We start from the raw sequence: 14161 nt of genomic DNA, 5'->3' as shown, positions 1-14161 counted from the left end.
TTCCCAGTACAGAGAAATTCACTAAATCCCCACATCCCAGCAATCTGGCTTCTTAAACTTCTCCAGGGCACTGATTCCAGCTGGCTTAATACTGCACAACCCTGTAGATTTGCTTACCATTCACATACAAAAATGTGTTTCTTCCAAGTCTATTAAATGCTCATCTACATTTTGTTGTTTCCATAACCCCAAATATATAAGCTCACTTACAGTGACATGAAGGTTTCACACTAGTTTTACTATCTAGAAAAATGACAATAGTATAAATCACAATATTCTCAAAAGAATTGTGACTATGCTAAACTACACAGTGTAGTTTACTGTGTAGTTAAATTGTCTTTAAAACAGACAATCTAAAGCAATTGGGGGGGGGGGGGGGGGGGGGGGGGGAAGGAAGTGTATTTGAGCCCTAAGTATTCCAGAATACCAGAAAATACGAGTTCTGAATTTCTGTCTGAATCTTTAAGACAACACACCTTTGAACTGCATGTATTTGTGCAAAACTGAATTGTTAAGTTTATCTTATGGTACTTCTAATTACATCTAAAAGGTTCACTACTGTAAGGCCATCCAAATATCACAACTTAGGTTACTTAGGATGGACTGTAATAAAAGAAGAAAAAAAGAATGTTGTTGAACTGAATTATAAAAATCTGATTATCTTAAAAATCGGGAGTTTTAGATAATCAGGATATGTCTTTATAAACAAGGAAGGCTTCTTCCAAAACTTTTTTCCCCAAAAGAAATCTAGATATCATTAGCACAAAATCAATTCTTTAAGTCTTGATTATATTTTGTTTAATGTATATTAGCATCAAAGTGAACCAATTATTTACTATAATCAAAAAGGAATTATGTATGTTGGAACCTGTAAGCTTTATTAGAGCATAATACAAAAGGTGGTAATAGTAATAGTAATAGTAATAGTAATAGTAATAGTAATAGTAATAGTAATAGTAATTGTAATTGTAATTGTAATTGTAATTGTAATAACAACAGCAACAACATAGTTTGTTTGCTGTCTATTTGTCATGGAAAAAATATTGCTGTATTTCAAGTATATCTACCCATTATTTGAATTCTGTACAAATACAGATGTAAGCCAAATAGTGATACATTTCAAAATGCTTTTATGTACTGTGAACTGCATCATACAAATCATTCTTAAAAGGCATAGGACATAAACAAAGGAATTACATAGAGCAGTTCAGAATTAATGTGTGATTGCATGTGCTTTATTTACGAAGCAGCAGGAAGCAGCAGCTTTGTAAGGAAATGCCTCTGGAGGTATTCTACAGCAATCATTTTCATTTGTTCTTTTAACCCTGAACCTCTAAACATTTGCATACACATTCACATTCGAACAAACGGCCTTAAAAGGGATATTCACATGAAAATTTTTCGGGTCTGGGACATAAATACCGCTTTTAATTGCTGACCATGGAGAAGTGTTTTTTTAGTACAGAAAAAAAATTACAACCTTTCAGGCTTATAACCCTGGTTCATTTTTTATTAGGAATACGGCAATATTGGATGTTTCAGAGGGAGATAGTCTGATTTTATGTCGTGGTCAGAGGACCCAAAGCACCATTTTTGAAAAAGAGAAAATAATACCAGTCCTTATTTCCTTCACCAGTGTTCTATTGTACCAATTGCAATTATTGTGTCTTTTTAAATTTTGGAATACATTAACTTAGATGAATCTAGCTTAATGGAATGCATTAACTTGGAAGAAACAAGCTTTTACAGAATTTACTTAACATTTCCTTTATATGTACATTCAAACACAAGTTAGAGGACAATCCAAGTGACTACTTCCAACTACTTTTTCCCACCATTTTTTATCAATCCTGGCTGTTAAGACTTAATTTTTAATCACTGAGTAAGTTGTGATATTTTTAATAGTACTTGAATTATGTATTGCAAGGTGCAAATTTAAAACCAGCACTATTTTGTGTCACTTTACATGTAAAACACACATAGCAGTAATTAGCTGACCACACAGTTCATAAATTATTTGGCTCAGTGTCTTCACAGAGTGTGTCCCAGATGTTATTGTAAAGTTTTTATGCATGTACTAAAAAAACTCCCAAACTAACCCAAAACCCCAAACAAAAACCAATAGAGCCCCACCCCTTTATGATGCTAATAAATGTTTTAACTTCTAAGACCACATGCAACATTTCAATTCTTCATAAATATTTGAACTGATTTAGTAAACATTTAGAAAACTGGACTGTGCTACAGATTTTAAATGTGACAGCTGAAAACATAAATTTTCTGGATGATGATGGAGTCAATGTTAGTGCAGCTGTAGTAACGGTAAGACATGCGAAAGCTTAAAGTTTAGTTTCAACTGTTTGAGTGCATTTTTACTAAGATTCAAGGATTGCAAATGATTTATGCTCACTACATAAATAGTAAATTGCCAGTAAAAATAGGAAATACAATTTGAACCCCTTAAAATTATTTCTGGAAGTATTTTGCAACTGCTCAAATAAGGAGTTAGGGCAAGACACTAAATTGTCCATTTCCCTCAAATAAATAATGCTTTAAACAATAACAGCACTTTAAAAGGAAACAATCTCTGTATTGAGATGAACACAAACACAGATTATGCATATTATTATTTTTATTACTTTAATAATTCTAGAAAAATATTTAGCCTACAAAATTTATATTTGAATTTAAAATGTGTAGTCCTGGGAGCTTGCTTCAGGAAGGGCTGCATTTTAGCTATGGCTCTTTAAATCTGCCAGTGTCTAAAAGGGTGATTAAAAATTAAGTCCAGAGTGTAAAAATCTTTCTCTGTAGTACCTATAGTCAACAGCTTCATTTTGTGACACCTTGCAGCACAAAGTCTCTTAATACATTTCTTCTATCTCTTGTAATTTACACAAATTACAAGATCCTAATCGTTTGCCTATGCAGAGGTAGGATGGCATTCATTTGTTTTTATTCCTGATATCAGAGAAAGTCATCCACAGCCTAGCCTTAGACAGGCCACCTACAGAATGACCAACACTGAATGGCCCTGAACTCGGCTGCAGACAAAAGGATGGATCATCCAGAGAGGGTTTCATCTTATCCTATGGCAAGTAATTTTAAAAAGCACATACAGTAAACCACAGCAGGAAGGTTGCCTAATCCTCTAGCAACTATTAGAAAATTTAGAATGACAAGCTCAGGCTTGTTGTGTGGTTGTGCTCAGATGTGCCTCATGTTACAACAATAGTGGAAAAAAACTCCATAAATAAATAATAGCCACACAACAAAAAACCTGAAACTAATCTTCTTCAACTGAGTAACAACCAGTCAAACCATGAGCACCTATTCAAAATGCTGAATATAAAAAAAACTTACCACAAACCCCTGGCTGTCTCAGCATTTAAAAAAAATTCCATGGAATCAGGACACAAAAATGCCATTTATTGTGTCCGTCACTAAAAGCAGCTTCTATAGCAGCAGCTAAATATGGCATCATAAACCACAGTCTTTAATAGCTAATTCTTTTTTGATTGTTTTATTTCCAAGAAAAAGTAATCTGGATTGCACTGAATTACTTCTGTGAAATCTCAGTTTAAGTTTTACTTTCTGATTATGTTTTAACTTTTTTCATTGAGGAAGAGAAACCCACTGTTTTATCTCATTAAATACAATGAAAAACTCCAGAAGTCTTCCAAATATACTGCAATATTTGGGAACTAATGAACTGCTCTCTCTCAAGTACTAATGAATTCCCTATAGTAGTACAGGCTTTCTACCAGAGAAAATCATAGTTTAGTTTTCTAAAATTAAGTCTGAAATGTCAGCTGCTTCCATAACCTCCCCCCTCACAAGCATCTGAAATGTTGTAAACAGATTTACTTACTTCCTGGATTTGGCCTTCAAAACTGATGTTTCTTTAAGAGTATTTTTTTCATTTTTAAACTAATTTAAAGTTTTAAGTCCACCTTCTAGACCTCTTTTCAACTGCTGGGAGATCTACTATTAAAAAAAAAAGTCTTTGTGAATCCTCTATTTCCATATTCAGGCTTCTGCTATTTTTTTCTGGTCTTCAGAATTCTACTCAAGAAAATACACCAGAGCTTTAAAGAAAGTAGTGAAGTATATGGACACAAACCAATCACTTTTGATTATTATTTCTGAGCAATCATTCTGTCTCAATGCTTCCCATAGACTCTTGTAACTCTACAACCCATGAGGACTGCACCTGAATGAGTATGAACAGGGAGGGAGATGAGTCAAAGTATCACAATACTTTGCAATTCTCTTTAAAACATATTTGTCTAGAATCTGATTCATAGTACTATTTTATTTCTCATTTGAAGCTGCTCTCTCTCTCCCTTGGACCCCATGCTCCATTTTAGCCTTGGCTAGCTTGAGAGAGAGAGCCCACGCCAGAAGGAATCTTCCTTCAGGGTCCCAAAGGCTACTCAGAGGTTGCAAACCTTTTCTTTTAGAGAGAGCAGGCATACGTCAATGGCAAAAGGACGGAGTCTGCCCTTAGTCTGGGGAGGATCACTGTTTTATCCTGGGGTCCTGCCCGCGTCGAGTCCAGACGTCAGTCCGGTCCCCATCCCCATCCTGGTCCTGGAGCAAAAGAGGAAGGCCCAGGCCATCCCAGGGCTTTTGCCCCAGAGGACAGGCCTAGAGGCAGGGACAAGCCACTACCCAATCAGGGATAAGGTGGGAGTGGAACAGAGTTGGATTACATTCCAGTGTGGGAGGATGGGCAGGGCCGAGCAGGGACAAACCTTGTGATACATTTTCCAGGGGAACAGGGTGGTATAGAAGAAACATTAGAAAACCCAATATAAAAATGAAATACACTATAAACCCAATTAATGCACTACAACACTAATTAATTACTATTTTGATTCCTCGAAATCTTCCCGGGATGGATATTTTAAAAGTGCAATGAAAATCCAAATGTATGGGGCCAACCAGTTCTTTTATTCTTTAACTTACCATGTTCAAAACCTTCTTTCCAATATTTTCATATGCTGAAATACATGTCCAGTGGATACTGAGATTTATTGCCTCAGAAAAGGTTTTTTGTTATGAAATAAGGCTCCATATTCTGAAATTTAGATTCTCAGCAGATTTTTAGCAGATTGGCTACTTTATTACTGAGTTTTATTAGATGACCCCTGGATAAATACCAGCAGTTCCTTCTTACACTTTTTGATTTCTCAAATTGTAACATTAGTCCATCTTCTTGTGCCTCACCTCTATTTTTTACTGGATAAATTAATTCTCAAACAAACACACTGTGATGAAGATACACGTAACTTTCACATAAATGTAGTTCCTCTTCAATATGCATATCCTCTCTGTTTGGATCCTTTACTTCATTACAATCCCACTGATGCCAAGATGGCTTTTTTCCCTTCTCTCTAATATACATTTTATATAACTCCTATGTATCCTCAGTATTCTTAGCACGCATACCTGTAATTCCTCACATCTGATAACTCAGCATAGTCCTTAGCATATTCTGTTGGTCCTGGAGACCAAACATCCTAAAGGCCTTGTAGCAGGAGGCTGGAAAGCCCTACGCTATTTTGAGAAGACAACGTCCTCTCTAGAACATATTCTATAAACAGAAGATATGGCCCATCCAGGGAGGAATTCCATGGATGGGGGAATATCACACCATTCGTCCAGGCCTCCCATTGGGGCATCCTTGTTAGATATGCTAATTTTTAAGGTCTATAAAATTGCATACGTGATCTATCATGTGTGTGCATTTTGGAACATTCCACCTTGGGGAAGCGGTGCAGCGTAAGGATCCTTATTAAAATACCGAGGTAAAAACCCTTTATGCCTTAATTGTGTCTGGCTCCCAGTTTTCTAAGACCAGGAAAAGGCAACACCACAAACGGCATTATTCTGTAAATGGCTATTTAATTCTGAGTTATTCACTTTTCCTAGACCTATAAGCCTAAGGGAGAAACCTATAGATGGAGTGCACTTACATGATTTTCATTCACAACTTTGAATCTGCTCACTTTGTAGCATTTCTGATATTAAGCAGATCTCTGTTGGTGTTCTGCAACATACTGCACCTGGCATGACAGACTCAATAAAATCTTCCTACATGTACTATATGAAGTTCATCTTATGTTTGCATATTGCACTGAAATTAGAGATATCTGTACTAGATACACAAAGTAAGTACTTTCAAAATTTAATCAGATTGTATTTTTCCTGAGTTCAATTATCTCCTTTCTCTTCATCTCTGTACTGCTCTGTTCATTTCACCACCTGGTTCTTGATATTCTTCCCTTTTATCTCTTTGCTTTGTTTTTGTTCTTTAGTTTTATTTTTCTGTGCTTTTCTTCTGTTTTACCTTTTTCTGCCTCCTGTTTCTTTCTCTCTCTCATATTTTTTTCCTTTTTTTTTCTTTTTCTGTGTGAAGAAAAATAAAGCAACGTGGTTTGGTAGATAGTAGACAACAAATGTTTGGGAATGTTGTAGAATCCTGTCATGGGAACAATTACTTCCATCACATCAGTGTATCAGTGCCAGAATAATTGCTTCTGGTATGTTACAAATGCAATACACATATCTGTGGCGGGGGAAAGCACAAGGCTACCACTTTTTTATACCTGTGAAAACTAATGCACAGAAGACAAGTTAGTATTTTAAGCAGAAAATCAGTCTACAGTACACCACAGGGGCTTCTTCATCACCTACAATTCACAACTTATGGACAAGTTGCAAAGTCCCTTTTTTGACATCCTCTGCAAGTATCCCAAAGCCCCTACAATACATAGGCTTTAAGGATTTTCTGGATGGTTGGTTGCCCATAGTGTACCATTTAGTTGAATTTTATTAGTTAAATGGAGGGATATGAAACATAAAATATCTCCTGGCGTGCCTAGACATCTGACAAAACAGAGAACAGAAGTTTAGTGTAAAAATGTTTGCAAGTGGATAGGGTTTGTTGCTATACACTTGCTGTTTTCTCTGAATTGACTGCCTATTCCTTTAGCAACACCTGTTTGGGACGTAAAGTTCAGGCATCCCTGAGTTTAATCCTCCTGGAGAACTCAAATTGCTAGTTATGTTCTCAGCTCAGAATTTAGTTTTAGAAAAAATGTGACGAACAATGGTGGCAGAGAGCTTTTAAGTAACACAGCTCTTATACGAGAAGTTGCTCAGGGAGGCAAGTCGTGACTCTACTTGCAGATTAGTAACCAGAAGAAGTATTTAAACTCTGGTAAAAGTTAACCCTAGCATTTATGGGCTATCTGTGGTTGGCTCTGAGTTTTGTGTGAAAATCATAGAAGCACAGTATGGTTTGGGTTGAAAGGGACCTTAAAGATCATCTAGTTCCAACACCTCTGAAATAGGCAGGGACACCTCTTTCCAACAGATCAGGTTGCTCAGAGCTCCATCCAACCTGGCCTTGAACAACACCTCCAGGGATAGAGCATCCACAATTACTCTGGGCCGCCTGTGCCAGTGCCTCACCACCCTCACAGCAAAGAACACCTTCCTAGTATCTAATTGAAACCTACTCTTTCATTTTGAAGCTTTTCCCCTTTGTTCTATCATTACAGTTCTTGATGAAGAGTCCTTCTGTGGCTTCCTTGCAGCCCCCTTCAGGTACTGGAAGGTTGCTATGAGGTCTCCACAAAACCTTCTCCTCTCCAGGCTGAACAGAGTCAACTTTTTCAGCCTGACCTTGTACATGCCATGCTCCAACCCCTCCAACAGTCCCATCTTGTCCTTCTTATGGTGGGGAACCACAACTCTATGCAGCACGCTACATGGCATCTCATCAGAGCAGAGCAGAGGGGCAGAATCTCCTCCCTCGCCCTGCTGGCCTCCCTCGCCCTGCTGGCCACACTGCAGCCCAGGACATGACTGACTTTCGCCTGCTGGCTCAGGTTCAGTTTTTTGCCAACCATCATCCACAAATCCTCGGATTGGACAAGATGATCTCCAGAGTTCTCTCTCAATCTAAACCATACTGCTGTTCTGTGATCCTCTGGGGCAGAGGTACAACTAGAAGTCAGATTTCCCTCTCTTAAGGCAAATGCCCAAACAACCACACACTTGTGAAAAAAGGGTGCAGTAGCATTATTTCATCACTGTTTCTGGAGCAAAGACAGAAACCAGTATTTATTCCCTGACTGATTTTCAAGTACTTAGTCTCTGAGGTATCTACCTCTACCTATTTTCAAGTCCAGGTATTTTCTGAGCATGATGTAGTTTACACTACTAGTAATCCTCAAGGAATCTCACTGCTGAGTTTCTCCTTGAATCTAAGTGAGCCCTTCTGCACTGAAGGACCTTCACAAATGTAAGTAGTTCTTACCTGTGATAGAAAAGGAAATGGAAATAAAAATCAATACTGTTCAAAAGTACCATTCAGGATAATTCTATGTTAAAAAATAAATGCTAGACAATTCTAGAGTTTCATGCACTAGAGACAAAAATTTAAATGCCTAGATTTTCAGGATAACTTATACACAGAATAAGTTTTTTCCTTTGGAGTAAATTTATTTTCTCACTTTTATACCTTGATGCTGCAATATATGAAGTGATATATTATGAATTCTACAATAAAATAAAAATTTGTAGGGCATTGTAAGGTGCCAGTGTTACAAATTCTCAACTATCTGTGATAGTAAAAAATACTTTGTGTAATAAAATCTCATGAACACAGCTTTCATTTTCAATTTCCACAGCAAAAGAGTCACCATCAGTAGCTAAAAATTCAAAAATAACTAAATATATTCAATCTTAAAAATAAAAATCACAGTAAAGACTATTATTACAATTCATCTATAATGTAAAAATTTGGTAATAAACTTTTCTACTGGTACCCCTGTAACAACGACTCCAGTAACTCTGTATTACTTTAGAATCTGTATATTTACCCACGCACTGGAATATTCATATTCCTTGCAGATTTAATGACTTCTTCAAATCTTTCTATGCTTTCTTCAATTGAACAATTAATATTCCTTTTGCTAAAAGATTCAGATGCTGCACCAAATACTGAGACTTCTGTAGCTCCTGCTGCAATCTAAAAACACATTTCAAGAAAACAGTCATAACACTATATTAAAGTATTAGATTAGGCATTTAATTCTGTACAACATTCTAAAATTTTGAAGTACCTTAAGTATATCACCCATATCTAAAATCTAACTTTAATTCCTTTTTTTAAAGCTATAGCATACAGACAGATTGAATCAAATATTGAGATCATTCACTATGGCATATTTTCTGCCTCTTCTTAGTAATTAGTTAAACATGTTTTTAAAGTGATGAATGATAAAGGTGATAAGATGTAAGAAATCATATGAACCAGCTATACAAACAACAATTGGTACCTATATTCATATTTTCAGAAAAGGAAAATATCATACAACAACTTTCCCACTGCCTGTTCCTCCTGAATACCAGGAATTCATTCTCATGCTTGGGAAAGCTCTCTGTGAGCATATGCCTAGAGCAGCAATAACCAACAGGGATTTCCTTGTTAGAGCCAACTCTAGGATCAAGGGCACCATTGGTCTTGGTGTCACAGTCGCTAAGGATAATATGGAAAATGTGTACGTGAGAGTCTGCTGAGAGAAGTCTCAGAGCAAACACAGGTCTAGAAAATGTGTAAATGTGGTGACTTCACCGCAGGAGCAAATAGCTTGAGCTTGTATTCAGTACCTCAGTAAATCAACTAACATGAGGCGAACTAGAAGGCTGAAAGCCAACTGATCGGAGAAAAAGATATTTAAGCTTAGAAGAATAGTTAACTAACTCTCACTCTCCAGTCAGAATAATACTCTTTTTCAATGAAAAAGTATGGAGCTTTTGCATTTACTCTCTGCATCTGCAGGATAATGTCTAAAATTCAGCAACCTTACAGAGACAAATATTCTTTCATACAGAGAAGAAAACAGCAAGGAAGAATGCAGGGATAATATACATCTATTGTTTCATTGTTTTCCCTTCATTGTATTACTAAATACAGTATAAAGCACAATTAATTAAACTCATAAAAGCCACCATTGAGACAAAGTTGTAGCACTATAACCTCACTGTTGATAGTTAAGTAAACTATGCACAGGATTGTGCATAGTTTATCTGTTAAAGAACAGATATTTCAGTATAGGAACTGTGATAGATTAGACTATAAATGTCCACCCAGCAATATGCTTTCCAAATATAGCTTTTCCTGTATCAAGACAAAAGAAGAAGCATTAAAAATTTTCAAAAAACAAAAAAAAAAAAGTGTAAATATTTGACTAATAATGTGTATATTTTAAGATGACTGAACTGCTCCAATCTCACACTTTTACACACTTCAAGTCTGTAATTTTGACTATTTTGAAAAACTGAAACAATTCAAACTTTCAAACCCAACCAAAATGAAATCCAGAATTGCTATAATTTTTTTTTTTCATTTAAATGAGTCTTTTCTCATCCTTCAGTATTTTCCACGAAGACACTCTTCAGAAACTATTTTAGGGCCAAAAAGTCAAAAAGAACCATCTTGCCCTTTATATACAAGCATCATTTAAAGGAACTTACAAAGTTTCTGGTCAATGCCCCCACTAAAATATGAGTTTAACATCACTGTGAATTTCACCACTTTTCATAATGAAAATTGAGAGTTTTCAGTGAAAAAAACCTATAGTTTATTTCTAACATTAAAAAAGCTAGTTTCTGGTACTGAACTGAAAGTGTCTGAAACATAAACATCTCCTATGAAGGCACTTACAGCGGAATGAAAACCTTGAAGATTAGGTGTGAGAACGGGATATTGGACTCCAGGATGCCGCTCAATGCCCCTCATTACTTCTTCGTGATCTGCCATCTAAAAGACATAAATAATTTGTATTGATCAGCAGTTGTTTTCTGATTTATATAGATAAATAGAAATTGGCATAGACTGTGGTTTTGCCTTCATTAATTTTACCTTTCATACCAAAAGTTTAACAACAAGGGGGGTAAACTGATTTTATACAAATACTCTTTTTTAAATTCTTAACTTTTGACTATTTGTGTTGTAATATTTCTAGATCTATGTGAATACAGAACTGGGCCTAAGACTTCTACAGTGTTCCTTAGTGTGTTATCTGTAAAAATATAATTTGCATCATAAAGTGACAGACTTATGATCATTCACGAAGTGTTACAGAAATTTTGACTTTGCTTCACTGGACTTAATAGGTGGAATTAACAGAATAACTGAGATTTAAAAAAACTTAGAAATCTTGAAAACTTCAGCACTCTGATAAATGCAACTTCACAATATTAAGCATAATTGAACTTAAATTACTCAACACTGTATTCAGAACATTTGAAGACTAAACACATCTATTCTTAAAAATACAGCAAAATCCAGTTGTCCACATAGTTCAATGTTTCAATATATTCCGAAGTTTCTTTCTAAAGAAAATACCTATTTATTATAGCAAAGATCAGAGTACTTGTTTTCCTTAGTCTCCCCCCACGAAAGAAAATCTGCCTTTTTAAGATACTCTTACATTTAATTTCTCATACATTCAAGATTAAACAAACTCCCTGTACTAAGGAAGATGAATGAAACACTTATTAATTTAATAAAGTGCAGATTCTTTAGATAAGCACATTTTCTTAAAAGAAGTGGGTTGAAAAGAAGTATTTTTCAATGGTGTGCACAGCTGAAAACAATACAATTAATATAACATCTTCCTCTTATTTAAAGTCTGAAAGATTCTGAGTTTTAAAAAAAGCATAGTACATTTTAAATTCTTTTTAAATGAGCTCTCATAAAAGCAAATCTCTCAAGCAAACACTATTAAGGTGGATTTCTGTTTCTTTCCACACTGGTGAAAAGTATTTTGAGAAGTACCATGTGAAAAGATATATGAACTACAGAGCTTTTATTACTCCTTCCTTTCAGCAGATACCTTATTGATAACTATGCAGTACCACAATTCTAAATACATGGTATTAAATGACATCACATTATTAATTAAGAACACTACTTGTATCCTGGAATCTCCCTGTCACCAGCTTCCTTCTATGAAAATGAATGAATTAAAAATATCAGAAAAATCCATGTATTCCTCTTCAAATATAAGCCCAACATGTATCTATAAGGAAGTGGATATATGGTACATAAGGTGTTTTATAGCCAGACACAATTCATTTCTCATCACGAAATAAGTGATAGCACAAAACTTTTTGTATTTGCTTTTATGTGAATTAAATTGGTCTGATAACCCCACAAAAAACCTCTGTTAACACCTTAATTTTTTAAGAACAATTTTTTCATTCCTCAATTCAATATAAGTAGTAGCTACATATCTCAGAGCAAAAAAGAATGTCTGAAACCAAATGATAAATTGAATGGCAAATTCTGGAACTAAATTTACTCTCCAAAACTATAGTATAAATCTGCCAGGTCCAAATAATATTATATGTATTAAATCTGTCCCATTGCTATTTTTCATGTAAGTAAAATCCCATCTTTGCACATACTGCATGTTACAAGATTTTAAATTGTAATAAAATATTTATTTTCCCAATTTCTTTAAAAATAAGCTTCCTAATAGCAGATATTTATAATTTTTGGCTGTTTATGTTGTAGGTTATGGGATCCTGTTTTATATGGCACCTTGCTACTGTGGAACTTTTTCTTTCAGACTTTTCAGTTTAAAAAAAAAAAAAAAAATGCCAAAAACAACCGTGGATGGGAAATCATAAAAAAATTTGAAATACTAAAACCAGAAATAAGTGATTGAGTGATCTAAACACAACTGTAAATTCTATTCCTATAACCTATGAAAAAAAAAGAAAGAGCAAAGACAAAGTCAAGATTGCACTCTCTGTCAAGGCAATACAATCTTATCTTTACAAAAAAAAAAAAAAAAAAATTTAAACACTAATTAAGCTGTTAAAACAACGTATTCAGACATTAATTTGAGGAAATAAGAGATTGCTCATTTTTTCTAAACTGACAAACCTGAACTTAATTTGGTGCTTGTAATGGCTCACAGGAAAAGGAAACAATTAAACAAAAAAAGAAAAAAAGACACATTTTCTTTAGAGGGTTTTTTTAACATTTAAAAAGCTACATTATTCTCTGTTGCAGTAACTGACAAAAGGATGATGGCAGTTAGAAAAATTTAATCTATTCCCTTTTAGCAGACAAGATACGATTGCCCCTGCATTGATGCCAAAGAAATTCTTCATTGTCACTCTTCTCTTCACCCTTCCTATTACCCTTCTTCTAGACTTGTGGCAGTGTGTATTTTTGCCTTCATTATCTTCTTCAATGGTTGGCTCCTATTTTTCCCTAGTTAGTTAAAGTTAATTAGTTGTCACCTCCCTTTCCCAGTTTTTAGTCACCCCCTAACCCTGCCCTTCTTTCCAGAACATCCTATGCCAATGTTTCCGTGAACCAGCACCTTGCTTGTCGCCTCATCTATTTGGTTGTCAGTCAATGCTTACTCCTTCCCCCTGTTCTAGCAAATTCCATGTTATTCAATGCCCCATTGGTCTGTGTGGACTGTACCCTCCCCCTGTATTGTCCCATTGGTCTCAGCTTTGTAATCCCCTTCTCAAGCTCCTCCTTGGTCTATCCTTGATTGGTTGCTGTATTTTATCTTCCCCTTGTACCAGCCCCATTTAAAAGTCTGGGCACAGTCACTGCACTTGATCTTTGGTCCCTGTTCCCCTTGGGGAATAAACCTCCTTGAGACACACACTGAAGACTCCTTTTTCCTCTTTACCCTGCTCCTGACACACCTATGCTGTGGGGAATGGCACAGCCCTCTCTGATCCACCACTTGGGTTCCTCAGTGGGCTGGGGGTGGAAGCTTGCGGCATAAACCGGGGCTTGGAGCTAGTTAGGGATTTTCCCCAGGCTGCATCATAGGTTCTTCCCTGGTGACCCTGAGAATACTGAAATAAAGCAAAGGAGTCCCTCAGAGTGTTGTACAATTTCCTTTGCTAACTCATGAATAAGCATGGCTGTACTATGATTTTCTCAGAGAAAAGCCCAGAATACAGTCCAAGCCCAGGATGTATTCTCAGTTTAAACTGGACAAACTTTTGTAAGTAACTTGTATGTTCCTTGTGAAATATAAAGTATTCAAATGCTTCTGTGCAAACAAGTTCTTGAATTTCTTGAAAATTAGTTTAGATT

General features: G+C 35.7%; 1 protein-coding gene across 2 annotated transcripts in view; it reads right to left on the bottom strand.

Annotated features, from left to right (window-relative positions):
* The window catches only part of HMGCLL1 (3-hydroxymethyl-3-methylglutaryl-CoA lyase like 1), an 83828-nt gene that overhangs the window by 46712 nt on the left and 22955 nt on the right, over positions 1–14161 (bottom strand). For both annotated transcript variants that reach the window (XM_040060389.2, XM_040060391.2), the window contains exons 4-5: positions 10745–10840; positions 8898–9046 (exon numbers count right to left, since the gene is read on the bottom strand). In XM_040060389.2, coding sequence (XP_039916323.1) covers positions 8898–9046; positions 10745–10840 — 245 coding nt within the window. The remainder of the gene's footprint in view (positions 1–8897; positions 9047–10744; positions 10841–14161) is intronic.

Source organism: Hirundo rustica, chromosome 3 (assembly GCF_015227805.2).
Source record: "Hirundo rustica isolate bHirRus1 chromosome 3, bHirRus1.pri.v3, whole genome shotgun sequence".
Taxonomy (NCBI): domain Eukaryota; kingdom Metazoa; phylum Chordata; class Aves; order Passeriformes; family Hirundinidae; genus Hirundo; species Hirundo rustica.
The sequence above is the reverse complement of the archived record's forward strand: the minus strand, read 5'-3'. Positions and strand labels throughout refer to the sequence as shown.